The sequence below is a fragment of the Vicia villosa genome, linkage group LG6, assembly GCF_029867415.1.
Source record: "Vicia villosa cultivar HV-30 ecotype Madison, WI linkage group LG6, Vvil1.0, whole genome shotgun sequence".
Taxonomy (NCBI): domain Eukaryota; kingdom Viridiplantae; phylum Streptophyta; class Magnoliopsida; order Fabales; family Fabaceae; genus Vicia; species Vicia villosa.
Genome location: NC_081185.1, coordinates 100,692,691 through 100,718,643, shown reverse-complemented (window position 1 = coordinate 100,718,643; position 25,953 = coordinate 100,692,691). Strand labels below are relative to the sequence as shown.

The window sequence follows — 25,953 nt, the reverse complement described above, 5'->3', positions numbered from 1 at the left end:
TCTTATGACTCAGATTTTGAATCATATAAATAAATAAATAAATAAATAAATAAATAAAAATAGACATTAAGAAAGTTTTGTCTCTTAATACGAACTTATCCCCAAGATTCAATGTGAGCCTCTATATAATTCAGCAATTTAATAATTTATGCATGAGTTTTATGGATTAGGTATACCTTATACTAATTGATTCTATATCTATTTAGATTAACGCGTGGTGATGTGGTTGAAAGTCTTCCAATTTGTGAAGAGGAAGATTATTTTATCAGAATTTGATTGAAAATATGTCTCATATGAGACTTTAAAGAAGTATATCTTGAATGGGAAAAAAATAATCATGCTTACTTGAAGATGTTTTGAGCAGAGAGGAGAAGTCATTGTATTTGTATTTTCCTCTGTTTTCTTTACAAAATTCCAAAATACACTCTTCTCCTCAAATTAGGTAGTAATGAGAAATAATATAAATTTAATAAAATGAAGCAATAATGCAAATTATAGCATCAAGGACATAAATTTCTTCATTACTTTATATAAATATTGCATAAAGTTAAAGTAGATTTCATTCATTCATTTTATAGCGGGCTATCTAGCTCTAAATATCTCAATTAACAATAACTCAGTTAACAAAACAGTTTATCTAACCCTAAATAATTCGTTTAACAAGCTTCAAGTTCAAACTTTTTAAGGTCGGATTAAAAAAATTATGTTATAATTTAAACTCAAAATATATTACTCGAGCATTAGCCCTAACCGAGTTGTAGATTATCGAGCTTGAGCTTAAATGGACCATTAAATTATTGTTTTTTTATAAAAAATAAAATAAATTTATTTATAATATTTATTATATAAAATATATGATTTTAAATATAATTCATCTGTATCTTTATGTACTATATTATTCTTTTAAAAATACTCTAACCTATTTTTAAATATAATACAAATTTAAAATTATTCAAAATAATACACAAATATATCGTAGCAAAAATGAATACTATACGATATTTTTTAAAATAAAACATTAAATAATCGTATATTAATTTAATTATAAAAATACATAATATTGTATGTATGCAAATCTTCCAAAGATAACATCAAAATGTAATAAGCTTCTCCCTTTGTTTCTTAACATCAAAATTAGGTTTCTATTTTGTCTTGACATTGTTTCTCCAACATTTTTTTTCATCTATAAATAGCCAAACACAACAACACATCAAATCCCTCCACCCAATCCTCTCATTCTTTCTCTTTAGTGTTCAATAATCTATTCACCACAACCCTATCCTTTTCTTCACTCTTTGAAAAATATGATTCAACAAGAAATTTTTCACTCTCCATGGCCATTAGTTTATGAAGACATAAACTCATCAATTTTTGTTAATCATAATCATCAAGTTGTTGATCCATATAGCTTCACCATGGTAAACCATGTTGATGATGACTATGTTCCATATGGCATCATCATGGATGACCATGTTGAGAAGTTTGATCCATATGACATCATCATGGATGACCATGTTGATGATTATGAATTCAATACTCTACTAACCACCTCAGATACTAGTACTCTCTCTGACATCTCCATATTCACCAATGATCATATCCAATTTCAAATTGAACAAGAAACCATAGAACTTCCATCACTAATGGAATTTGAATCTTTTCATTCAATTTTATATCCCCAAATTGTTGATATTCAAGATCATCAATATCAAGAAGAAACTGAAGCAAGCTTCACTTCACAAAATCTTTACCGAGGACAAAGTTCAAATCTTTACACCGACGATTTTCCTTCACAAAATTTTTCCTATGAAGAAAGAAGTCCAACACAATCAATGAAATCAGATTTTTCCTCAACACAGCAATCACTTAATCTTCCACAAGAAAACATGCAAATTGACAACAAAGTGATTCTTCCACACTTGATGGAAGCATATGGAGAAGCCTTGGAGAAAGGACAAAAAGCACTAGCAGAAGTTCATTTGAAGTGTATAAGCCAAAAAGTGACTCCACTTGGTGATTCTCTTGAAACTCTTGCATTTTATTTGTCACAAGAAGTGACAAATCATGGAGATTATCTCAAAGGGGAAGCTCACAAGAATTTTGAAGAAGCTTTTAAGGTAATTTATCAAGGAAATCCAATTGGAAAAATAGCTCATTTTGCTGCTATTTCGTCTATTCTTGAGGCTGCTATGTTAGAAGATTGTGATGAAATTCATATAATAGATTTTTGTATTGGAGATGGAATTCAATGGCCTTTTTTGTTGGAGGCTGTTTCAAAGATGAAGAAAAGATTGAAATTGACATCAATTAAATGGAGTGATGATGATTCTGAATGTGTTTGGAATTTTGAGGATACCAAAAGGGAACTATATGAGTATGCTAAATCATGTGGTTTGAAATTGAAGGTGGAGGAAAAAGAATTGGAAGAGTTGGTTAGTGAGATCAAAAGAATGAACAAAAAGGGTTTGAAGAAAGAGTTTTTGGCTTTTAATTTGATGATTGGTCTTCCTCATATGGGAATGGTAAGAAGCAAAAGAAAAAGTGCTTTTGAGTTTCTAAAAGTAGCTGAGGATTTGATCAGAAACTATGGTGGTAAGGGAATGATTACTTTTGGTGATGGTGATGCATTTGAAAAACTCAAAAATAGTTTAAATTTTAAGTCATTTTTTGAAGGGAATTTGGTGCATTATAAGGCCTTGTTGGAATCAATTGAGTCACAATTTTCAGAAAAATTCTCAGAAGCAAGAATTGCATGTGAGGTGTTGTTTGTTGCACCTTGTATATCTTCTCTTGATTGGTTACAAACATGGAAAGAGATGAAAAGTGATGGTAATTTTGAGGTTGAGTTTGGCTTAGAAGGTGAAAGATTGAGCAAAAATGTTTTGATGGAAGTAAGTGAAGTTTTGAGAGGAAGTGAAAGTTCATATGAGGCAAGAATTGAAGGACTAAATGAGAATGAACTTGTTTTGGAATGGAAAGGAACTCAATTATTAAGATTTTCAATTTGGAAAAACTAAAGTTTAGGAAGTTATGAGTACATAGTACCTTTTTGTTTTTTTAAAATGTTCCAATTAAAATTACATATTCAATTGATGAATGTATAGTTATTATAATTTCATTTGTATAAAGATTCTTCCTCCTTTTTTATGTATCCAAAATATATCTATAAACTAACATGTTCTAATTATAATATTATGTTTTAATTTGTCATATAGTTTAGTGGCCGAAATTCATCAATTTATATACACTCAAAATACATGACATAACATATTTTAATTATAAGAATTTTTTTGTTCATATAGTCTAGTGAATCTGGTGGCCGAAGTTCATCCTTTAAAGATGAATAAATACAATGTTACAAATTCAAACTTGCAATACGTTATGGCGAAGAAAATAGTTCTTTTGATGCGGCCACAAGAGCTTCTGGATGGCGGAGCAAAAATACTTGCAAAGTTATAAAGTTATAAATATATAATTTGAGAGTGAGTTAGATAGTATTTGAAAAAATGTGTTTGTGGGTTTGTATATGGTAGACAATCAAAACTATTTTGTCTAATCCTAAAATGAAAGGTAATGAGTAATCTGATCACATTCTATGACAAATGATGTAATAGTAATTGGGATCAAGTGTCCGAGTTTTAACCAAGTCTAGTCTTTTCCTTTATCCACTTAATATAGATACTATAAATTGAATCTTCTAATTAGACAGTATTCTTTGATCATGTGGCTAGTCCAAAACAAATTTTTTTTAAAAAAAAAATACAAAGATAAGAAACTAAATATCATAAAATGTCAATTAAAAATGTATAATAAAATAAAAGCATTTGATCATGTATAATGTAACAACAACTACAAGGTAATCCAAATTTAATTTTATATTACTAGTCAATAGTGATCTCTAAGTTAACTTATTTGCTGTCATTCATTGAGAGAGAATTTATACTCAAGTATTCCTAACATATTGAGAGCTCAAACTTTTGTCTTGCTTTCATAAGCATCTTTCAAATGATAAACTAATATGTCACTCTCCAACAAGAATGAATACTAGTAGCTATACAATATTTAATGTGAGTAACTACGTATACTAGAGGAAAAAGAAGTGAAAACTTGTTCATCATTCACATTTGTACTTCTCATGAGTTTGGTACGTAATTGTGTTGAAAAGACATTCAGTATTGAATAATTAAAATATTCGCTGTTATAATATAGTAATACTGAAATTGAGAACCTGTATATCGAAGATGCCAAAAGAGCAAACTTGTGGCACTAGTACAAATAAAACAATATAATTTTAAAATTTACACCCGATTTACTAAAAACGGGTGTAATTGAGAATTTTGATGGCAATTTTGTAAATAAAATATCACTTTTGCATTATCTGGTTATAATATACACCCTTTTTCCAAAAAACGGGTTTAAATTAAAAAATTTATTATAATCAAATTTCAATTACTCCTTTTAAACTAAAAAACGGGTGTAAATTTATATAAACAAAAAAAATTGTTTAATTTTATAACTTAAAATATATAATCTATGTGGCAATTTAATGGATCTATATTTATTAGATTAATAAAATATACTAAAATATACTAACATAATTTATTAAAATATACAAAAACAAAATAGTTTTTCATCAACTCTGAACTTCATCGCTTTCACTGAACTTCATCGCATCGCATGCATACCGAATCCATTTTTCAATCAACTCTGAACTTCATCGCTTTCACCGATCAAAATGGTTTTTCATCGCATCGCGTTGCTTCTGTGAACTTCGTCGCTTCACGAAATCCTTTCTCTTCGCTCATTCGCTCATTCTCTCATTCGCTCAACTTCGCTTCGCTTCTGTGACGACTAAAAAGGGCTTCGCTCACTCGCTCATTGAAAAACGAAGCTCTCTTCTTCTCCAACACCCACTACAAGAAAAACTTGAATTTGCTAGGGGTATTTGCCAGGGGTAAAACACCTAACAAAAAAATAATGTTGCTTGGGGCAAAGCCCCTCGCAACGTCCAAGTCAGAAAAGACAGAAGGAAAAAAAAATTTCTTGGGGTATCCCCTCGCTAAAAAGTAAGAGGGAAATTTTGAATTTTGAAAATTGAATTTCCGAGGGGCAACCCCTGGCAAATAGAAATGACGCTAAAGAGTCAAATCGGTTGCAGGTTTTTGACAGCATTTTGCGAGGGGATACCCCACCCAATAATCCACTAGGATTTTAGTGAGGGGCTACCCCTGGGAAATTAAGACCATTGTCTGCACAGCAATTAATGCACCTCAACAATTCCCACCGTCCACACCTTTCAATAGCATTTATTTATATATTAATGAATTCCTATTCCCAGCTTTCTATCCCTTCTTCTTTTTCCCCATAATTTCTTCCCTTCACAAATTTTTTTTCTTCTTCCTCTCAACCATATTCAAAGTTGCAGTCTCAACCATACTCAAAGTTGCAGGTAAAGTGAAAAATAATTTAATTATTTTTTTATATGTTTATTTTATTTGTTGAAGAAATACAACTATTTGTTCACCAATTCCATGTACACATTAATAAATTATTTATATATGTTGTGTTTATATTTAAAGGGAGCAGTAGATATATTTGGTGTATATATTTGTTTTGTGTGTTTTTTTTTGTGTGTATAACAATAGAAATTGTTAAGTAATTTTTTTTAAAATTATTTTCGAAATAATTATTATATAAAGTATATTTATTAATATTTCTTTAAAAGTAACTAAAAAATAGTATATATGTTTATTGGGTTTATGTTAGAGATTTGTTGTGTTAATCTTAAAGAGTGTAATATTTATATGTGTTTATATGTTAGAGATTTATTATAGTTAAAGATTTAAAAATTATTATTTCTTTTTTTCGTTTTTTTAACTAACTATAAAAAATGTATATTTCTTAATTTAAAAAAAAATGATATTTTTATATTTTAGAAAAAAACTGAATTTTTATATACTGTAAAATTATTTATTTATATAAAACTGAATTTTTATACTTTTCATTTTTATTTTGTGTGAACAACTATTTTTATTATGTTTGATTAAATATTAATTATTTATATGTATTGTTTTTTAATTTAAGTTATATTAATTTTTAATTTAAAATATTATAATTATATTTTTATCATAATTTTGATTTGAAAAATTATATATTTTTTTCACATATAAACCGTTTTGCGAGGGGCTGTCCCCCTGGGTAATAGTTCTGACGGATTCTGAACCTACCTCTGCTACTAGCTGTTGCCTATGTCTGGATGTTGCAGGGCTGAAACATGGACTTGACATTTAGCGAGGGGCTTTCCCCCTGGGTAATTAGCGAGGGGCTTTCCCCCTAGGTAATAAATTTGCGACCCCCTGTTTTCCTAGGGGAGCGGTCCCCTCGCAAATTTTGTATTTGTGAGGGGTTTTTGCCATTTGTGGGGTGCTTAGCCCCTAGCAAAATGCAACTTTTCTTGTAGTGACCGCACCGCTCATTTGCTCACCGAATCTGGAAAAAAACATTTCGCAGTGACGACAACGAAGCTGAGAGTAAACCATTTCACAGTGACGACATTGGTAAGGAAGAATTAGGGGTTTTCTACTTTGAGCGACATTGGTAGCTGAAGAATTAGGGTTTATACTCGTAAATTAGTTCCTATTGCTTGATTTTGTTTGAAATGAATTTTGTTTGTGTGAACTTGTTTTTCTTTTTCTGTGACATTGCTTGATTAGATAGTTCTTCAGACTTTAGATAGTTTTTCTGTGACATTGCTTTGTTCATTCAATATTGAGCATGTCAAACAGGTTCTATTGGCTTTTATGACTAAGAAAACTATATTTGATGTTCTTACTTGAAATTCTTCTTTGTTTTGGTGTTTTGACTATATATGAAGGCTGGAAGGGAGAAGGTGCGAGATAGAAAAGAACCTGCAGAGAAAGTGTAGACTCAGAAGGGGTTTACTCAAGCATCGTTCGTTTAGTTTTGAAAGGCAGGTCTGAATCTGTGACTTATTTGTAGCTTATAGCTCAAGTACTTATCAAAATAAGCACTTATGAATAAGCTCACATTAACCATTTTTATAACGAAAGATAACATAAATTCAAATTATTTTTATATATGATATAAGTTGTTTTCTTAATAAGTTCAAAAAGTGTTTGAAAAATGTTACAAGCTGTATTGATATAGGTTTCCAAATAGTCACATAACTACTTGCACTGTAAAAAGGCTTTTGGAGGCTATAGAAGAATACTGTATAAGATGGATTTTATTGAAATGCATTCTGAATTGCTAGTAAGGGAATGTGACATTTATAAATGATAACTGATAGACCATGATTGTTTCTGGCACATCATGACTTAAAAGAATAACAGTGTAAGTTCTTGTGTATAGGAGGCCAGGCCAGGGCCGAATTACAACTTCTAGAAAGGAGACTGATACATGTAAAATATTTTCAGGAGTTTCAGATGGTCAGTATTTCTTCCTACTACTATTAATTGGGAAGTTACAAGTTTATCGACAAAAGGTCTTAAAATATAATTTATTAATTGCAGGTGTTACTACAGGAACTCCAATCCACGTATTTGTGCCTAATACTGATCAAAGAGGAATCGTGAGTATAGTTTCATGTTCATAGATATTCAATAAAGATAAGCAACCACGACCTTGATTTATGGGGCTGTTAAAACTTTGTACTTTTGGTAACTTTTTTCAGGACTATAGCGAGATGTCATTAGCTTATAGGCCTTCCCATGTAGATACAACCTATGACATGAAGTATGGTGTGAGCTCAGTTCAGGTATTGACCTTTACATTGTAATAAGAGGCATTTTCATTGGATGGGATTTGTATTAAGCTCATCCGTCCTAACTCCTACATTTAGGGTGGTGGTAGATCTTCTGCAAGAGAAACCATTGGAAGGGTTGCTTCTGGTGCTGTTGCTAAGAAAATCCTTAAAAAGTTTGCTGGAACTGAGGTGTGTTACTTGTCTCGCAAGTTTAGCTAATATTTCTTCAATTTTTTAATATACTAAGAATATTTATCATATTTGGAGTGTGTCAGGCTTTTTTGACCGTCCAATAGAAAATTGGTATTGGGAAATCCCTTGATTAAAGAACAATATAGAACTTTAAGGGTATGCAACCTCCTTGCCCAAAGACTCATATTTCCTATCAACTGACATCCTGCTGCTCCCTCTCAACCTATCTCTTATTTATGGGCAAAATACCTCAATTGTTACAGTTATCTCTGTCCAACCAAACCAACTAACTACTTGATAAATCCTCTATCGGAATGTCCTAACAAACACCTCACCCACCTAATGAAAATCATTCCCCTTGTCCTCAAGTTGAACAACTTGTAGTTGCTGAATTCTTATTCCCCCAAGGTCCCTAATATTAGAAACACGGTGTATAAGATACATATGAAAAATTAGGATTTTTTTCGCCGTCTGTGTAATATACAGGTTATCTTGTTTTAGTCCCTGTAATTTTTTTTGGCTGAAATGGTCCCTATAATATTTACCTTTTTCACTTCAGTCGATGTTTGCTTTGTTTCCTTCCCTATAAAATACTTTTTTTTGGGTTTGTTTTAGTCCCTGTAATATTTATTTTATGCTAAAGTTGTGATTGTATGATATTGTTAGGCCTGTTACTAAGAAAGAAAACTCAAATGAGCAATTAGTCCATCAAGGCAATAGTAGGCCTAGGATTTGGTACGTATATTCTAGAAAGGGTGAGGTGGGAACTTCTAGTATTAATTAAGTGAGTATTAGTGACATGGCAGTACAAGGTTGAGATTGTTAATTGTTTCCTGATTATATGGAGTTGATGTGGATTGAGGGGTATTTTAAGAATTGAGAAACTAGTTTGAGTAGCTTCCTATAGGAGCCTAGTTCTGTGGCAGATTTGGGGTACTGTCCCTATCTGCAATTCCTTCATTAATCATCAATAATATACAATCTCTTGATCATTTCTGTTTTTTTTTGTCTGAGTGATTCATTTTCTGGTTAGCAACAGATAGGGACTCAGAAAAAAAGTGAGTATATTCCAGAGACTCACCAAAAAATAGTTAGTGTAGGTACCAAGCCAACAAAATAACAAGGTCCGAAATGTAATATGGGCATCCTCCTAACCATATTGATCTTATGTGATATGATGTAGATATATGTGGGCCTTTAAGATGCTTTATTTGCCAATTCCTTCAGAAGTATCCTTAGCTAATTCTTGGATTTTCAGATTCTTGCCTATGTCTCTCAAGTTCACAAGATTATTCTTCCTGAGGACTTAATTGATAACGATGCACTGACACTTGATCAGGTATAAATATAATTGTTATTTTCATATTTATATATGCTAGAATGTACCTTTTGTAAAATTGTTTGCATTAGATTTTGTGTTGTCATGTATTATAAACACCAAGCTGCTATTGATTGATCTTTTACTTGAGCAAGTAACTAAGATATATGGTCTCTGCACACTGTAGAATTAGATTGTGATACAGATTCTCATTCATTCATTCAAAAACTTGATGAATGATGCAGATATAGATGGCATCTTAATTAGGACTTGTGTGGTTGATACATGAATAAATAAATGCATGTGTACTGTCATTACCAACTATGCTCTCAGCTAGTAGTAGATACTACTGCTTTCTGCAATGCTACTACCACTAGTACAAAAAGATTAATATAATTTTAAAATTTAAAAGTTGTTAATAAGTGTGAATCATGATAGCTCCTCTTTGTTGGTGGTTGCATCTTATATTTCCAAATTGAAAAGTTGTTAATAAGTGTGAATCATGATAGCTTCTCAACAATTCAAGAACCATGAGCAGATTATCACAGTACCGGGGTTCACCGCACTGTCGACAGTTTGGGAATGTTTGAGTTTGAACCTTGTCACCCTCATAATTGGTCCACAATAAGTGTAAGAATGGAGAATTTTCAAATTGCAACTCTGAAACTGTTGTATATTAGGCCTGTCATGCAATATAATAGCTTTTTAAACTCAAAATACTGGTTACGTGTCTGTCTGTTTAATAAGCGATATTTCCTTCTAATTAACTAGTAGCACACAGCTTGAATGCTTATAAGAACTTATTTAGAAACTATAATTTGAGTTTGAAGATAAGATTATACTCGAGAAAGTAGTTTCAATTGGATACATTTGTAAGTGTGGTATTCTATTAATCAAACATGTTGTTTAACATATGGCTAATGTGCCATGAACAATAGCGTTTAGTGCCCCTAGCTGGCTCAAACAATGAATCATGGTGCCATGGTATAGACGGTCTTGCTTCTCGTTCGGCTGCATACTACCAGCAAGGTGTCAGTTTCACCAAATGGTAAGTGTATGCTTTGTCATGTCATTTGTATATTATTTTGGTATGTGTTTCTATCCTTTGTATAATGTCCAATAGTTCTTGGTAGTAATGAGGATAAAACTATATGGAGAGGTCTACATTAATTGATAACTATATCCCATGATTGTTATTTGAATTATGACGCATGAAACTTGTTTATTTGTGATGAAGATGGGATCTTGTTGCTTGAAGTTAATAGGATGCTAAGAGCAGGAGGGTATTTTGTTTGGGCTGCCCAACCGGTCTTTTGCAACAAAGGTGTTGCTGGAAACTCTAGTGCAGAACTTCTTGCCACTTTTTGTGATAACATTCTCAACAAAGGATGCTTTCATTATTTTATGGACTTTGGCAGTACATGTTCAACAAGTTAAAGCTTCATGTACTCATTTTAGGGATTGACAAGGCTGGCAAAACAGTAAAACAGTTTTTAACCTCGTAGTTTTTAAGAAATTAGAGGTTTGTTGTTTGGCTCTGAATTGCTATATAATGAATAATTTTGTAGACTTTGCTTGAGAAGATGAAGTCGGTGTACACGAATGTATAAGGTCTTCCTCCGGATCGAATTGTGGAAAGCAATTGCTTCTCCAGGGCGTGGTATTTTGGCCATGGATGAATCCAATGCTACATGTGGAAAGCGGTTGAATTCAATTGGACTAGAGAACACCGAAGCTAACCGTCAAGCATAGCGTAAAATTATATATGAAGAAAGTGTTATGACTTGGTTAAAATATAATTTTTATGTGTATGATTTTATAGTACTTGAAATATTATGAATGCACATGATATTGTATACTTTTTGGTTAATATTAAAAATATTTTGACTTAGTTAAAATATGATTTTATAGTATTTGCAATATTATGACTGAAAATGAAATATAACTAAATGGTGAATATGAAATAGGGTGTAAATAGATTTAAATATAATATAATTGTTCATTCATAAATGACATATTTACACCCGATTTTTATTAAAATAGGGTGTAATTAAGAACATATCTACACCCGATTTTAATTAAATCATAGTGTAATTAAAACGTAATTACACCCGATTTTTATTAAAACAGAGTGTAATTAAAACGTAATTACGCTCAATTACACCCGATTTTTACTAAAACAGGGTGTAATTAAAAACGTAATTATGCCCAATTACACCCGATTTTTATTAAAACAGGGTGTAATTAAAAATGTAATTACGTCCAATTACACCCAATTTTTGTTAAAATAGGGTGTAATTAAAAACGTAATTACACCCGATTTTTGTTAAAATAGGGTGTAATTAAAAACGTAATTACACCCAATTTTCGTTAAAATAGGGTGTAATTAAAAACGTAATTACACCCGATTTTTGTTAAAATAGGGTGTAATTAAAAACGTAATTACGCCAAATTACACCCGATTTTTGTTAAAATAGGGTGTAACGTAGAACATATTTACACCCGATATTCTTAAAATAGGGAGTAATTACGAACGTATTTACACCCGTTTTAAAATAGGGTGTAAATGCGTTAGACATTTCTCACCCTGTGGATATACACCCGATTTTTATTAAAAATAATGGGTATAAATTTAATAAAAAATGGGTGTAAATTAACATTTTTGTACTAGTGTGGGAATAAAACTTGTGGCAAACCATTATTTCTATGTAGAACAAAAATTGATTGGATGTGTTTAATAAAATGAAGCAAAATTTATAGGGACTCAAATGGTCTTGTATACGTTGAAAAGCTTCCTCCAGACTCCGTGTAGTGATGAGAATAGGCCAGATCGATTTACATGATCCTCTATAATCTAATAGTATATCATATTCAAGTCTGATCTAATCTGACTTATTTAATAAAAAGGACATACTTTAGATATTTTTAAAAATCTATTTGATTAAATAGGTTGGGTTTTAGGCTATTAAAAAGCCTATAAAATTTTACAAATCGGCATATATATATATATATATATATATATATATATATATATATATATATATATATATATATATATATATATATATATATATATATATATATATATATATTAAAAAAAGAGTAATGCTATATAGTACGAAGCAATTTTAAGAAGAAATGCAAGAATGAATATGTGTCACTATTTTAGTGGTGAATTTTAAATTAATTTTAAGTTTAACTTCCTTTTTAATAGGGATCATGGGGTTGTGGTGATAATGAATGGTTGGGATATATTCTTGTCATTCTTGTTTTTCTATTTTCTTACTCATAAGCATTTTCCTTAAAAAAATAGTTTAAATAGTATATAAAAGACTTTGTTGTCCATGTAAAGAATAGAATAAATGGACTATTTAAAAATCATAAGAAACATACTTTTAAATAGACTTTCAGTATGTGACAGACTTTTAAAAAGGTCAGACCTAAATAAAGAACCTAGACCATAATCAGGCCTAAACAAAGAATCTATAATAGACCATAGACTAGATTAAGCCTTAAATATTTATCTCGAGTAAGGATTCACTCCATTTTTTAAACTCCATTTCTTTTCCATTACTATAATTTTGTGTGTATATTACACGTATTTCTAAGACATGTGACACATATTTATTATTTATTTAACTTTATACACATAAAACTATAGTAATGGACCCTCCATTTCTTTTTAGGAAATGGAGTGGATCCTTACTCATTTCTCTCATGCCTTCTAAAACCCTGTCTGGCTATTTCCACCCCCTCCCTCCACGTGTAACAAGTTATACAAATAAAATAATTAAAGTAGGGAATAATTGGGAAGGGTGTGTCAAGTAATCAAAGTAATCAGAAGCAACTGAATAGACATGGTTATTATTAGCATGTTACTATTACAAGGTACTGTAATGCTTGAAATCAAAGTGATATAAGGAGAGGAGGGGAACAAGATCTAACACACAACACATAAACATAAAAATGTCAAAGAATTGAACAGGTGAAAATTTCCATAGCTGGATTTGGATAACTCATCAAAAGCTCATTGGAGATTGAAAGGGAAATTTGTGTATTTATACAACAAATTGAGGACAGTGAAAATATTACAACACAAGTTACATTGGCGACTGATTAGTCAATAATATAGTTGTAAATATCTAAAACTGTTGCACAACAAATTGACTATCATGTACAAGTTTAGTCTAAAATTGTGGTAACTTGTTTTCACCATTCTTGCTACCATGGCAGATTGGAGAATAGCAGCAGCAGCAGCATCTGTACTACTTGAGCCGTAAGCTGACAAAAACATAATTCATTACATATATTTACAAGCGATTCTGCTCCTCTATTTCCCTTTCAATTTCAATCGAGATTATCCTTCTAACTCACATTTTCCCTTCTGTGATTCAGCATCCAGAAGGTCTGTCGGCCAAAACGATACACACCCTACCTTTCCTCATGATAACATCCAATAGATAAATAGCAGAGATGGGTCAAGTCGTACATTGTGAAGAAGTATTGGTTTTCATGAGTAGGCCTGTCCCTGTAAGAGCACAGAAAACATGATTTGTTGATTCCTGATTCTCTCACTTTCTATCCTTAACTTGCTCTCGGGCTTTATTACAAAGCTCTAACATCTCAGCGTGGCTAGGATCAAGACAAAGGGCGGCTTCACAGTCTCGGACAGTAGAAACAAAATCACCCATTGAATCATAAAATGCCGCTCGAAGATGTAACAGTTGCAGTTCTGGCTTAAAGTTGATGGCCCTTGAAAGCTCTACAATTGCTTCAGCTTCCTTATGATCGTCCATTAAGACTAATACAAAGACATCGTGTCAGAACTTCAGAAGTTTTGTGACACCAAGACAAGGGTTTAGTTCAAGACTACATCATGATAATATTATTATGCCACAACGCTTATAGCAAACACGGTACTTATACGTGAAGTAAAACCAAATATCAAGACAAAAAAAGCAAAGAACATAAAGGAAGTTCTAATAAATTAGGTCGTCAAACAAGAACAGGATCAAACTGAAAATGATTCATTTCCCGTCTCACTTCATAAATGACTGCTGGTGACAAGATAAACTAGGTCAAAATGAGGATGGCACCCTCCCGAATGCGTAACTTGATACATGATAGGGCATGTTATCAACACAAATTAGCAGAAACTTTGAACAGATATTTTATTCCGTAAGGCTTTAATACCTAACGCAACATCTAAAGCTCATTCCGTAAGGTCTTCAGGCTGTGTCCTTCCCAGCTCTCTAGTATGCTTAGAGGAGTTTAACATAATAATGCTAAGAGGAGTTTACCATAATACTAATGCAATTTATGTTCAACAGAGATTTGGATGGAAGATGACGTAACACAATATTCCAATTAAATTAGAGAAAACTTAATCAAGTAGGTTGCCAACTTAAACAAGTTCACTTGGGATAAATAAAAAATTAATGAATAGTAACTAGTTGTATGGAAACTACCTGCCGCCCTATATCTGTATGGATATGTCCTTAGAGGATCCAACTGTGTCGCCAAACTAAGATCACTCTTTGCCATGTCACGGTCGCAATATTCTGAACGTTTCTCATAAGCTGATGCATTATTTTGGGCTTTTTCTATTAGCTTTGTCATCTCATCATATGCCGCTTTGTGCTGATTTTGAAGATGATATACACGAGCCAATCCCTGGTGTGCTCGTGTATGCTTGATGTTAAGCGCATGCTTGTAGCAGTCAGCAGCAAGTTCTAGCTTATCGCAGTCTACATATATACTCCCTAAATTATTTAGAGCCTACAATGTTGAATGAAAAAAATAAATTTATTGTTTCAGCACCAGAATAAAGTTTATATATTAAATTTCACTACATTATAACACTAACCTGTCCTTTCCGAAGACCATCTGAAGGGCATTTAAGAGCTTCCTCCAAGAGATCAATCACATTCTTTGAAGACTCGGAATCAAGACATGAGTCAGCTAGTGCATAAGCTTTGAGAAAGAAAGCTTCAAATGACCTTTGAATAGAAATTGATTCCTCGGCCTTTGCTATAGCTTCTTCACGGTGACCAGTGTCATACAATATCCATCCTTCATAGACAAGTCTTTCATGTGCTGAAGAAGAATGATTTCTAGCCAGACGCAAACTACGCATGGCTGCCTTTTGAGAATTTAACCTGCAAGATTCAGGAACATCATTAATGTCTAAATTGGACCGAGTAATGCTCAGGCATTAAAGTAATGGAAGACAAAACAACAGCAACCAGAACCAAGTCGTATCCCACTAAGTAGGGTCGGATACATGGATTAAATTCCGTCATAATGTTCTATTCAAGACTATGTTTCTATCCAATTTGTTAATCTCGAGATCTTTCTTGATAGATCCTCTTATAGTTTTTCTAGGTCTTCCTCTACCTCTAGTTGTTTGACTCCTCTCCATCTGATTTACTTTTAAGTTACAACAGAATCTACAGATCTTCTCTCTACATGCTCAAACCACCTAAGCTATTTTCCATCATCTTATGGAAGACAAAACACTAACTAAATATCTTATGCGAGCAACAATCAAATATTAGAAAGAGTTCGTTGCACAAATGCATAGTGCATTGTATACATGATAGATATGGGAAGGTGGAAAGCAAGTGAAAAAATATACATCCACATAATCAGCTTCCAAAACAAATATTAGCTTCCACAGAGTTAGAGAGGACGGCAGGACACAACAACAACAAATCAACTCAAAACAGGACTTCTCATGATAATTTATAAGGCCTACTAAAGGCCAAAATTATGTAATTTCTGCATATACTGCATTCTTCATGCTGTGGAAATGTGGAATACGGGTTCGATAAGTCAGTTTCTTAATATAAGGGACGTTGAAGCAAGTTATGTTTGGAAGATCTCATTTGGGTTAATAAACCTTTTAACCAGAGGAAGATATCTGGAACTGGGAAACTAAATAACTGGAGATAGCCCCTAACCTAGCTACAAGTCAGTAGCAACAAAGAGAGAATGGAATAGGAAATTGGTAGAAAAACAGGACGAGATAACTTAATCTACAAAGGGGAAATGATAGCATTAAAAAAATTAATAAAACTGAGATAATGTAAAGCTTACACTCACCGTAACAGCAGTAGAGATTGCCGAAAGCGTAAAACACTTTTCCCTGGGTTATTTTCTAACATCTGGTGTACAACAGCCAAAGAACCAATATCATCAACGGAAGACCATCGGTCATACAATTGCATCCAACAATCAGCCTGATTCCACTGCTGGGCGACAGGGCGGAGGAGTTCTACCAAGCGAGTGCCTTGCATATTCCCATTGAACATCATATAATTTGGATCCAATGTCAAAATTGCTCTGACATCCCTGAGGGCTCCTTCGTAATCCTTCATGGCAATCAAGAACCAAGCTCTCAATTCAAGGCAGTCAGGAGAAATCTTGAAGCCGATTATTTTATTGATTTCAGAAACGGCAGCTCCAATGTTATTCTCTTCTACCATAAAAACAGCCCGGTGTTTGTATGGAAAAGAAAGAGTTGGATCTAATTCAGTTGCCGAGACTAAGTCCATACTCTTTTCCTTCCCAATGCAATACAAAGACCTTTCCTGATACATCCAACCAACAGGTTTATGATCAGAAATAAGGGAGTTTATCAGTTTGTATGCGGCATATGTATGCCCGCGTTTATATTGGGCTCTCGCAACACCCACCGAAGAATAAATATGTCCTGCCTCAACAGCAGCCTCAAACCAATGTTGTGCATCTTTGTATTCTTTTCTCTCAAGCATCACAACACCTAATTGATGATAAGCAAGTTGCTTCTGCCAACCACTCACCGCACATTCTCCTAACCTCTCTAAGAGCATCACAGACGTTGTAGATTTCACATCATCTTCCATCGCAACCTGACTCAAAAAACAATACAACGAAAACGACACATGCCCTACCGAGGCCAGCCTATCCCTACCCTCTACACTACAAAACAATTTCATAACACTCAAACGATGCATCGAACTAGGGAGCTCTCTGAGAAACACCTGCAAGCAAGCCGCCACTAGCAGATACGCATTCTCCTCCATTCCATACTCAATCAACAACAACGCATCATCCATGTCAAACACCAAAGAAGCCAAATGAGCATCACAAGCAGACTTCATCTCCACACAACAAAACCTATTTGCAAACGAAAGCATCTCTAGAACAACATTATTCGGAAACCCACTCAACCTCTTGGTTCTACTAAAAACCTCAACCGCCATCATCACCTCAACATTAACACTATTCAGGGTGAAATTTATCCTCTCCCTCCTCGACTCAACAAATCCACCATACAACATTGCCATAAAAGGCCTCGAAAGCGAGGCCATTGCGTATCTATTACATCTAATATCACTATCACCTATACAAAAATACATATCATGGTAATCACTGTCACCACTACCATCATCGTCTCCATAAGAAGTCGAACATTCAGATTCACATTCCCCGTCATCATTATCAACAAATTTACGATAACACACACAATGATCGAAACCAGATTCAGGATCATACCCTGCAACCAAACTAGCCTTAGGACATTCCACGTTTCTTCCACAACAATCCATCGCAGAAGATCCAACAAGTTCATCCTCTCTCCTCTCATACCTCAACCACGAAGCCAACACAACCTTCGAATGCACATCCACCGCATGCTGCCTTGCCGACCGGAGACTCCGCCGGAACAATTTAACATCCGGCAACCCCTTGAAAACCGCACACTGCTCCAAAAACGCCTCCGATTTCTCAACCTCTACACAATTCTCGATCCGCCGATACACACCGGCAAGCGTTTCAACCAAATCAACAGGCTTCAAGCAAGGCTCAATCGAAGGCTCTAGAATCTCCGAGGAGGGAAGGCCACAAGGGAGTAGACCCTCCAAAACGACGTCGCGAGTCGCCGTTTTGGGTCCAACCGGTTTAAACCGACCAGAGTGTTTGGACCGGTCTAATAAATGATGAAAGAGTTTTTTATCTCCGATGGTATCTCCACCGCCGGCGGTGTTCGGAGAATCAGCGGCGGCGGAGGAGTTGAGAGCGTAGACGTGAGTACCTTTACAACCATCCGTAATTTTCGTAGTTCGGATCGAGGTGAGGATGTTGTGCTGCATGTTCCAATTTTTTTTGTGTTTTTTTGGTTTTTTTTTTGGGTTTTTCTGGTTCCGCTAAATTCGGAAAATTAACGGTGGAGGTTTGAGGATGATTGAAGGTTTTAGATTTTAAGGTAGTGGAAACTGGATTGAAAGAGAGAGAACAAAACTGGATAAATATAAAATTAAAATAAAAAAAAAGTGGTGATTTTTTAGATTCTCCTATTTTAGTTTTTGGATTGATTAATTCAATCATTTAATTATCTAATGTTTATTTGTTTTTATAAGATAATGTTTATTCGCCAACAAGATGGAGAATGGAGATGGAGGTGGTTGTTAAAATGGTTTATCTAATTGTGTATTTATTTATTTATTTACGCCGGTTTAATTAAGACTATGTCCTTTTTCTTTTTACTACTAATGATATTGCGGCTCAATAATTTAATCTATATTTAAATAATTTAAAAATATTGTTGAAATTAATATTATCCTTCTATTACTTTTCAATGTACATCCATTTGTTGGAAAGTTTCAATAATATTATCCTTCTATTACTTTTTAATATTGTATAGAAAAGAAAAATTATGTTTGATTTTATAATATTACTAGTGTCTCTACCCGTGCGAGGCACAGGATAAAATTTCTTATACTTAAAAAAATGTTTTATAATTATTTATAATTTACAAATAAAGTTATATTAACATTATAATTTATTTTTTTTATTAGTTGCACAAATTTTTTTTATCAATAATAAATTATATTTTGTTTATAAAAATATTTTTATTACTTAAAATTTTAATTTATTTAACTATAAAATAATTTTTAAATTTTTAAATTATGATGCTAATTTCAAAAGAATAGAATTTGTTAATTTTTTCGTAAGTTACCAAAAAAATCATTTGACCTTTAAATATATAATATCAATTAAGAAATCAAAACGATTTTTTTAAAGTTAATATGAAATAAATAAATAAGATCTCATTTTAAATGTGACCTTCATTTCTGAGAAACAATCTATATGAAATCAATTTTAATTTAGAAAACTTATATATTTATAGATTTTAGTGAATAAAATGATAAATATTAGAATCTAATCAAGAAATTATAGAAATTAAAAGTTTAAATATTTATAGTATGTTATGATTTGAAGAGATTTAGTTTTTGGAAAACAACTTGGTTTTATTATTCCATGTTTAGAAAAATTTAAAAGAATTAAAATGTCAAATAAAAACGTTGTCAAATAATAATTTTTTAAAAAAAGTTTTTTTAAAACCCTAGATTATTAAGGTTATTATCTATTATAGAAGTGGATTGATATAATTTTAAATGATTTTAAGTTTTTCTATCATCAATTATTATATTAAAATTTAATAAAACTATCATGATTTTTTGTGGTAAAAATAAAAGCATTAATTTTTTTAAATCAAAAGTTCTAGAAAATTTTCTATTTAGTTTGAAAACTTAATGTTTTTCATTTGGCGCCCATACTATTATATTGATTCAATATGTAATTAAATTATTAATTTCCTACATATATTTGTTATTTTATTTTTAATTATTATTCTCTAAATATGATATTTGATAGTGAATATTTTAATAATATTTAATCATGAGTAAATAAAATAAGTAAGAGATCAAATATTGTGTCTTTAGTTAAATAAAATTTTAAAAATGATCTATTATATTCTAATCAATTGAGATTTTACTATATATTAATTATTGGATGATTTATTTGTTATAAGTTCATAATAGTTTATTTCTTTTTTATAAGCGGAATCAATTCTATTCAAGTAGCCCTTCTATCTAATTCTCCACTTATTTTAATTTCTTATTTATTTCCAATTTAAATTATCACAAGATTATTTTGATTCCACAATAACTAAAATTACATTGAACCAAATTTTAATAAATATTAATATTAATTATTTATGTGACTTTACATATTTTTTTACATGTTAGTTAAACTTAAATAGATTATCTACTTAATCTAAATGCAAGGTTGTCATGATGACAACCTTGAAACCCTAATGCTTATGTGGCATGGTTTTAGCAACTTTGAACACAACTCTAACCTATGTGGCATGATTTTAAAATTTTCAATTTTTATATCCCATTTTTTTTAATAATATTATTAAAACCATTGTTCTTGTGAATACAAGATTACACTCAAAGATGTTTTTGATTTATGGCAAACTCAAATGAGCATTCAAACAACAAGGAGGAATCAGAAAAGCAAAGCATTTGATCACTCATGAAAGCACAAGGTGATCCACTATGCATATAAGTCGACTCAACACAAGCTGAACATGAAAAATGCAGAAAATCAGCAGTTAGGTCGACCTACTGTCAACCTAGGTCGACCTAAAATGAAGGAAAATCCATATACCTCTGCTAGGTCGACTCACAGACCATTTAGGTCGACTCAAAATGAAGAAATCTTCATATCAGTCTGCTAGGTCGACCTACATGGCAACTAGGTCGACCTAATCTGTGAAAATGTCCCCAGAATGCATCAGAAGAGGATTCTGGTCGACCTACTCCTTCAACAGGTCGACCTAACTGGGAGCAAAATTCTGCAAGCTCTGTTAGGTCGACCTAAGCACTACAAGTGGTCGACCTAACTGATCAAGAAAGTTCAAAAATCAGTTTTTCTTGATTCTAACTGTTATGCAATCATATATATTGTGCAAGGGTAATTATTCAAGCAACACCAACGACTGAAAGATACACAAACGCTTCTCATCTTCGTTCTTCATCATCTCCAACACAATTACACATAATCATTCTTGCGTTGCGGGTTAGTGATGAGTTCGATAACGTCCATGGAACGGAATTGAAGATTCCTAGTGGGTGAAGGTTTGTGGGGTTTGTTGGTGAATAAAATCTGCGGGTTTTGTCCTCCACGACGGGTGGTTCTTGGGGGTTTTTATCAAGAGGCGTTCATTGAGGATTCGGCTGAGTGTAACGATTGAGGAACGGGGAGTTCAAGGAATCAAGACACTGCAGAAGGGAATCGAAGTGAAGCTCTTGGATAACCTTGATCTTGCTCAAAGATTAAGGGGGAAGAAGATTCAAAGGATCGACATAATTGGTTTATCGTTTATCGCTTTGTTATCTTCTTTGTATATACTACTTTCAACATTAATGAAAGATTACCCAATTTCAATTTGGAATTGGGGGCAGACGTAGTCGTAGCGAGGACGATCGACGAACTGCCTAAACAAATATCGTTTTCTTGTCGCTTTTACTTTCTCTTTTACTTTCTGTTCATAATTGGTTATAAGTGCAAAATTGATCAACGATTCAAGTGTTAAAATTGTGAATTAAGGTACTGCACAAACATCACAATTCACCACAACTTGAATCACTATCAATTTGAACGTATCACCAAGTGTTTGTGTTTTTGCTTAATCCAATCTTACTGCATTGCAAATCAAAGTTGTCAATCTAGAAGTTAATTGGATTTCAGTGGTTAAACGTATTGGTTAAGCTATCATATTACTTCACCATCAATTCCATTCACTCTTTGGTTTTGAAACACATACGACCTTTGCAATAGCGGTCCAGAATAGACGCAAGTCGATTCAGAACCGCTTTCGCTCGAGTCTGTAGAAAAATCTCTAAAAACTTAGAGAGATCTATTCACCCCCCCTCTAGATCTATAGGCCAGCGTCTAACAAGTGGCATCAAGAGCTCTGGTTTATTCCGTGCTACGTGAAACACTTATTGGAAAGATGGCTTCTGGACCTAAAGGGGCTCATAATAGAGCTCCAGTTTTCAACGGCGAAAACTACGGCTATTGGAAGGATTGTATGTGTGTCCATATCAATGCAATTGATAGGAACATCTGGACAGCTATTGTCAATGGTCCATTCCAGATCACCATGACAAATGCAGCTGGTGCAGGTGTTCCAAAACCTGAAGATACTTGGAATGCCGAAGATGAAAAGAAATATGCATACGATTGGAAAGCGAGAAACATTCTAATCTCAGCTCTAGGAGTTGATGAATACTATCGCGTTTCCCATTGTAGATCAGCTAAAGCTATGTGGGACACATTGCAAGTTTCCCACGAGGGAACGGATGATGTCAAACTAGCTAGGATCAATACGCTAACTCAAGAGTTCGAACTTTTTCACATGGAAGATGGTGAAACCATCGAAAGTATGCAGAAAAGATTCGTTCACCTGAAAAATCGATTAAATTCTCTTGATAGACCTGTTTCCAATGCAGTTGCTACTAACAAAATCTTAAGGTGTTTGAACAGGGAATGGCAACCCAAAGTTACAGCAATTAAGGAAGCAAATGATCTCAACACTTTAGACATTACCACTCTTTTTGGTAAACTAGAGGAACATGAACAGCATCTTAAATGCCTTGACATGCATGAGAAGAGGACAAAGAAAGAAAAGAACATGGAGAAAGAGGTAGAGAAGAAGTCAATAGCTCTAAAAGCTTCGAGCTCCAAGACCTCAAAACGAGAGCCAAAGGATAGTGACACAAGTGATGACGAAGACTCCGATGATGAGGAAATGGGACTGTTTGTGCGAAGATACAACAAATATCTAAAGAAAAATGGAGCAAAACATTCCGACAAAGGCTTGATCAACTATAGAAAGCAATCAAACATGTTCAAACAAGATGACGACAACAAAGGAAAGATCAAAGGTCTTTGCTTCAATTGTGGGAAAGCCGGTCACTACAAACCGGATTGTCCATATCTTAAGAAAGAAATGGAGAAGAACCAAAGCAAAGGTCATAACAAATCTAAAAGAGCTTACATAGCATGGGAAAGTGATTCATCTAGTGAAAGCTCATCAAGCGATGAAGAAGAATCAGCAAACCTATGTTTCATGGCTCATCAAAACAAGAAAAAGAAAGCTGTAAGTCATCTTAAACCTGAACTCGTAGATAAGGTATCTCATTCTCAACTAAAACTTGCTTTTGAAGAATTACATAGAGATGCAATTAAAGCTTTCAAACGTTTGGCCTCAAATAAGAAAATATTTTCATATCTTGAATCAAAAATTGAGAAAACCGAAAAGGATATGGAAGCTTTAAAACAATCTATGCTAGACATTCAAAAGGATAAAGTTGAAATAGATCCCACATCATGGTTTGGTTGTGAGACATGTCACATTTGGCAAAAAGAAGTGAGAGATCTAAAAGCCAAGTTAGACAAGGTTCTACAACCAAAAGTGACTTTTGCGGTTGATCCAAACAAGTTCAAAAGATCGTATACTCCTTTATATAGTAAATACACTTTTGTACCAAAAGTATCAACTAGCAAAACTCCATATTCTAATCATATTACCTGTCATTATTGTTGCAAAAAGGGACATACCATTGAAAAATGCAAATTTAGGAGAATTTTAGTTCCTAAAGGAGTATTTCAATGGTTGCCTAAGTGCAACAAATTGTGTACTCACTACCAAGGACCCAATGAAAATTGGGGACCTCCCTCCTTAAATTAATCCTGCAGGAAAAGTGTCTTGACATTGCCGAAAGGTTGTGGTTCCTTGATAGTGGATGTTCAAGACACATGACTGGAGACCTATCTCTTTTTGTTGAGTTTCAAGCAAAGAAAAAGGGGTATGTCACCTATGGAGATAACAATCGGGGAGCCATACTTGGTAAAGGAAGTGTAGGTCTTTCATTTAATGATGCAGGTCCATCCACTGAAGACATTGTCAAGGATAAGGAAGATGAGGATGAAAGTATTGTAAAGAAAGATGCTGAGAGAAAGAAAGATGAGTCTCACAATGAAAATGAAAAAGAAAGCATCTCAAACAATGAAGAACTTCCCAAAGCCTGGACAAACGTGAAAGACCATCCAATTGACAATATAATAGGAGACATCTCAAGGGGCGTTACAACACGCTCAAAGATAAGTAACTTCTGTCATCATTTTGCTTTTGTTTCACAAGTTGAGCCGAAAAACGCTAAGGATGCATTACTTGATGAGCATTGGCTAATGGCCATGCAAGAAGAATTAAACCAATTTAAACGGAATGATGTTTGGGACTTAGTCCCTCATCCGGGAGATCATCAAGTAATAGGCACTAGATGGGTTTTTCGTAACAAACTTGATGAAAACGGTGTTATTACTAGAAACAAATCTAGATTAGTTGCCCAAGGTTATAATCAAGAGGAAGGTATTGATTATGAAGAGACATACGCTCCTGTAGCACGTCTCGAAGCTATTCGCCTCTTACTTGCTTATGCTTGTTCTAAAGACTTCAAACTATTCCAAATGGATGTTAAGAGTGCCTTTCTAAATGGCTATATAAATGAAGAAGTCTATGTTGCTCAGCCACCCGGCTTTGAGAATTACATGTATCCAACTCATGTTTATAAGCTGAAACGTGCTCTATACGGCCTTAAACAAGCCCCTCGGGCTTGGTACGAACGTTTGAGCAAATTTCTCCTTAGTCAAGGGTACTCTAGAGGTAAAGTTGATACTACTCTCTTTATTAAAAGAAAAGATAAGGATATTCTCTTAGTCCAAATTTATGTAGATGATATTATATTTGGGTCCACTAATGCAAAACTTGTCAAAGACTTTTCCAAGCTTATGCAGAGTGAATTTGAGATGAGTCTCATGGGTGAGCTAAATTTCTTCCTTGGCCTACAAATCAAGCAACTCAGTCATGGAACGTTTGTGAATCAAACTAAATATTGTACGGAGCTGCTCAAAAGATTTGGAATGAGTGAAGCAAAGGAAATTGACACACCTATGGCAACAAATACAAATCTAGACAAAGATGAGAAAGGTAAAGAGGTTGACGTGAAATTATACCGAGGTATGATAGGTTCACTATTGTATCTTACTGCCTCAAGACCAGACATTATGTTTAGTGTGTGTATGTGTGCAAGATATCAATCTTGTCCAAAAGAATCTCACTTGAAAGCTGTCAAAAGAATTCTGCGATACTTACGTGGAACTACTACATATGGTCTATGGTATCCAAAAGGAAATGAGTGTCATTTGGTAGGATTCTCCGATTCAGATTTTGCTGGCTGCAAATCCGATAGAAAAAGCACTAGTGGAACGTGTCATCTATTCTCAAACTCATTAATAAGTTGGCATAGTAAGAAACAAGTATCGGTTGCATTATCCACTGCTGAGGCAGAATATGTAGCTGCTGGAAGCTGCTGTGCACAAATATTATGGCTCAAGCAACAACTTCTTGACTTTGGTATTAAGCTTGATCACATACCGATCATGTGCGACAACACAAGCGCCATAAACTTGAGTAAAAATCCTGTCTTACACTCACGTACCAAACATATTGAAATAAGGCATCACTTTCTACGAGATCATGTAGAGAAAGGAGACGTTACTTTTGAACATGTAGAAAGCAAGAAGCAACTAGCTGACATCTTCACCAAACCGCTAGCAACGGAGCAATATTTCAACATTCGTAGGGAATTAGGGATACTCGATATCTCGAATTTGGGCTAATTACGTTTGTTTTCTCTTAATATTATTTCTTTACTTTATGTATATATCTATCTGTCTTGCTAACAATTTTTAGCATAAAGGTAGCTCATCATCAAGCCAG

At 33.4% G+C, this 25,953-nt stretch overlaps 3 protein-coding genes across 3 annotated transcripts; 2 read left to right on the top strand and 1 right to left on the bottom strand.

Moving 5' to 3' along the window:
• The first annotated feature begins 1,140 nt into the window (after positions 1-1,140).
• On the top strand, positions 1,141-3,212 carry LOC131611955 (protein NODULATION SIGNALING PATHWAY 2-like). Its single transcript, XM_058883777.1, has one exon. The coding sequence runs from the start codon at positions 1,305-1,307 to the stop codon at positions 3,015-3,017; it is 1,713 nt and encodes a 570-aa protein (XP_058739760.1). The 5' UTR covers positions 1,141-1,304; the 3' UTR covers positions 3,018-3,212.
• A 1,917-nt stretch (positions 3,213-5,129) lies between these two features.
• Positions 5,130-9,379, top strand: LOC131614233 (chorismate synthase, chloroplastic-like). The gene is made up of 6 exons (XM_058885849.1): positions 5,130-5,158; positions 7,372-7,448; positions 7,533-7,591; positions 7,694-7,777; positions 7,862-7,954; positions 9,216-9,379. Exons 1-6 carry the CDS (start codon positions 5,130-5,132, stop codon positions 9,300-9,302), a joined length of 429 nt encoding a protein of 142 aa, XP_058741832.1. The 3' UTR covers positions 9,303-9,379.
• Positions 9,380-13,312: 3,933 nt separating this feature from the next.
• Positions 13,313-18,622, bottom strand: LOC131609410 (ethylene-overproduction protein 1-like). Its single transcript, XM_058881106.1, has 4 exons — positions 16,380-18,622; positions 15,142-15,433; positions 14,744-15,053; positions 13,313-14,076 (listed from the first exon to the last, which is right to left on the bottom strand). The coding sequence occupies exons 1-4, from the start codon at positions 18,407-18,409 to the stop codon at positions 13,847-13,849; spliced, it is 2,862 nt and encodes a 953-aa protein (XP_058737089.1). The 5' UTR covers positions 18,410-18,622; the 3' UTR covers positions 13,313-13,846.
• Between the last annotated feature and the right edge of the window lie 7,331 nt (positions 18,623-25,953).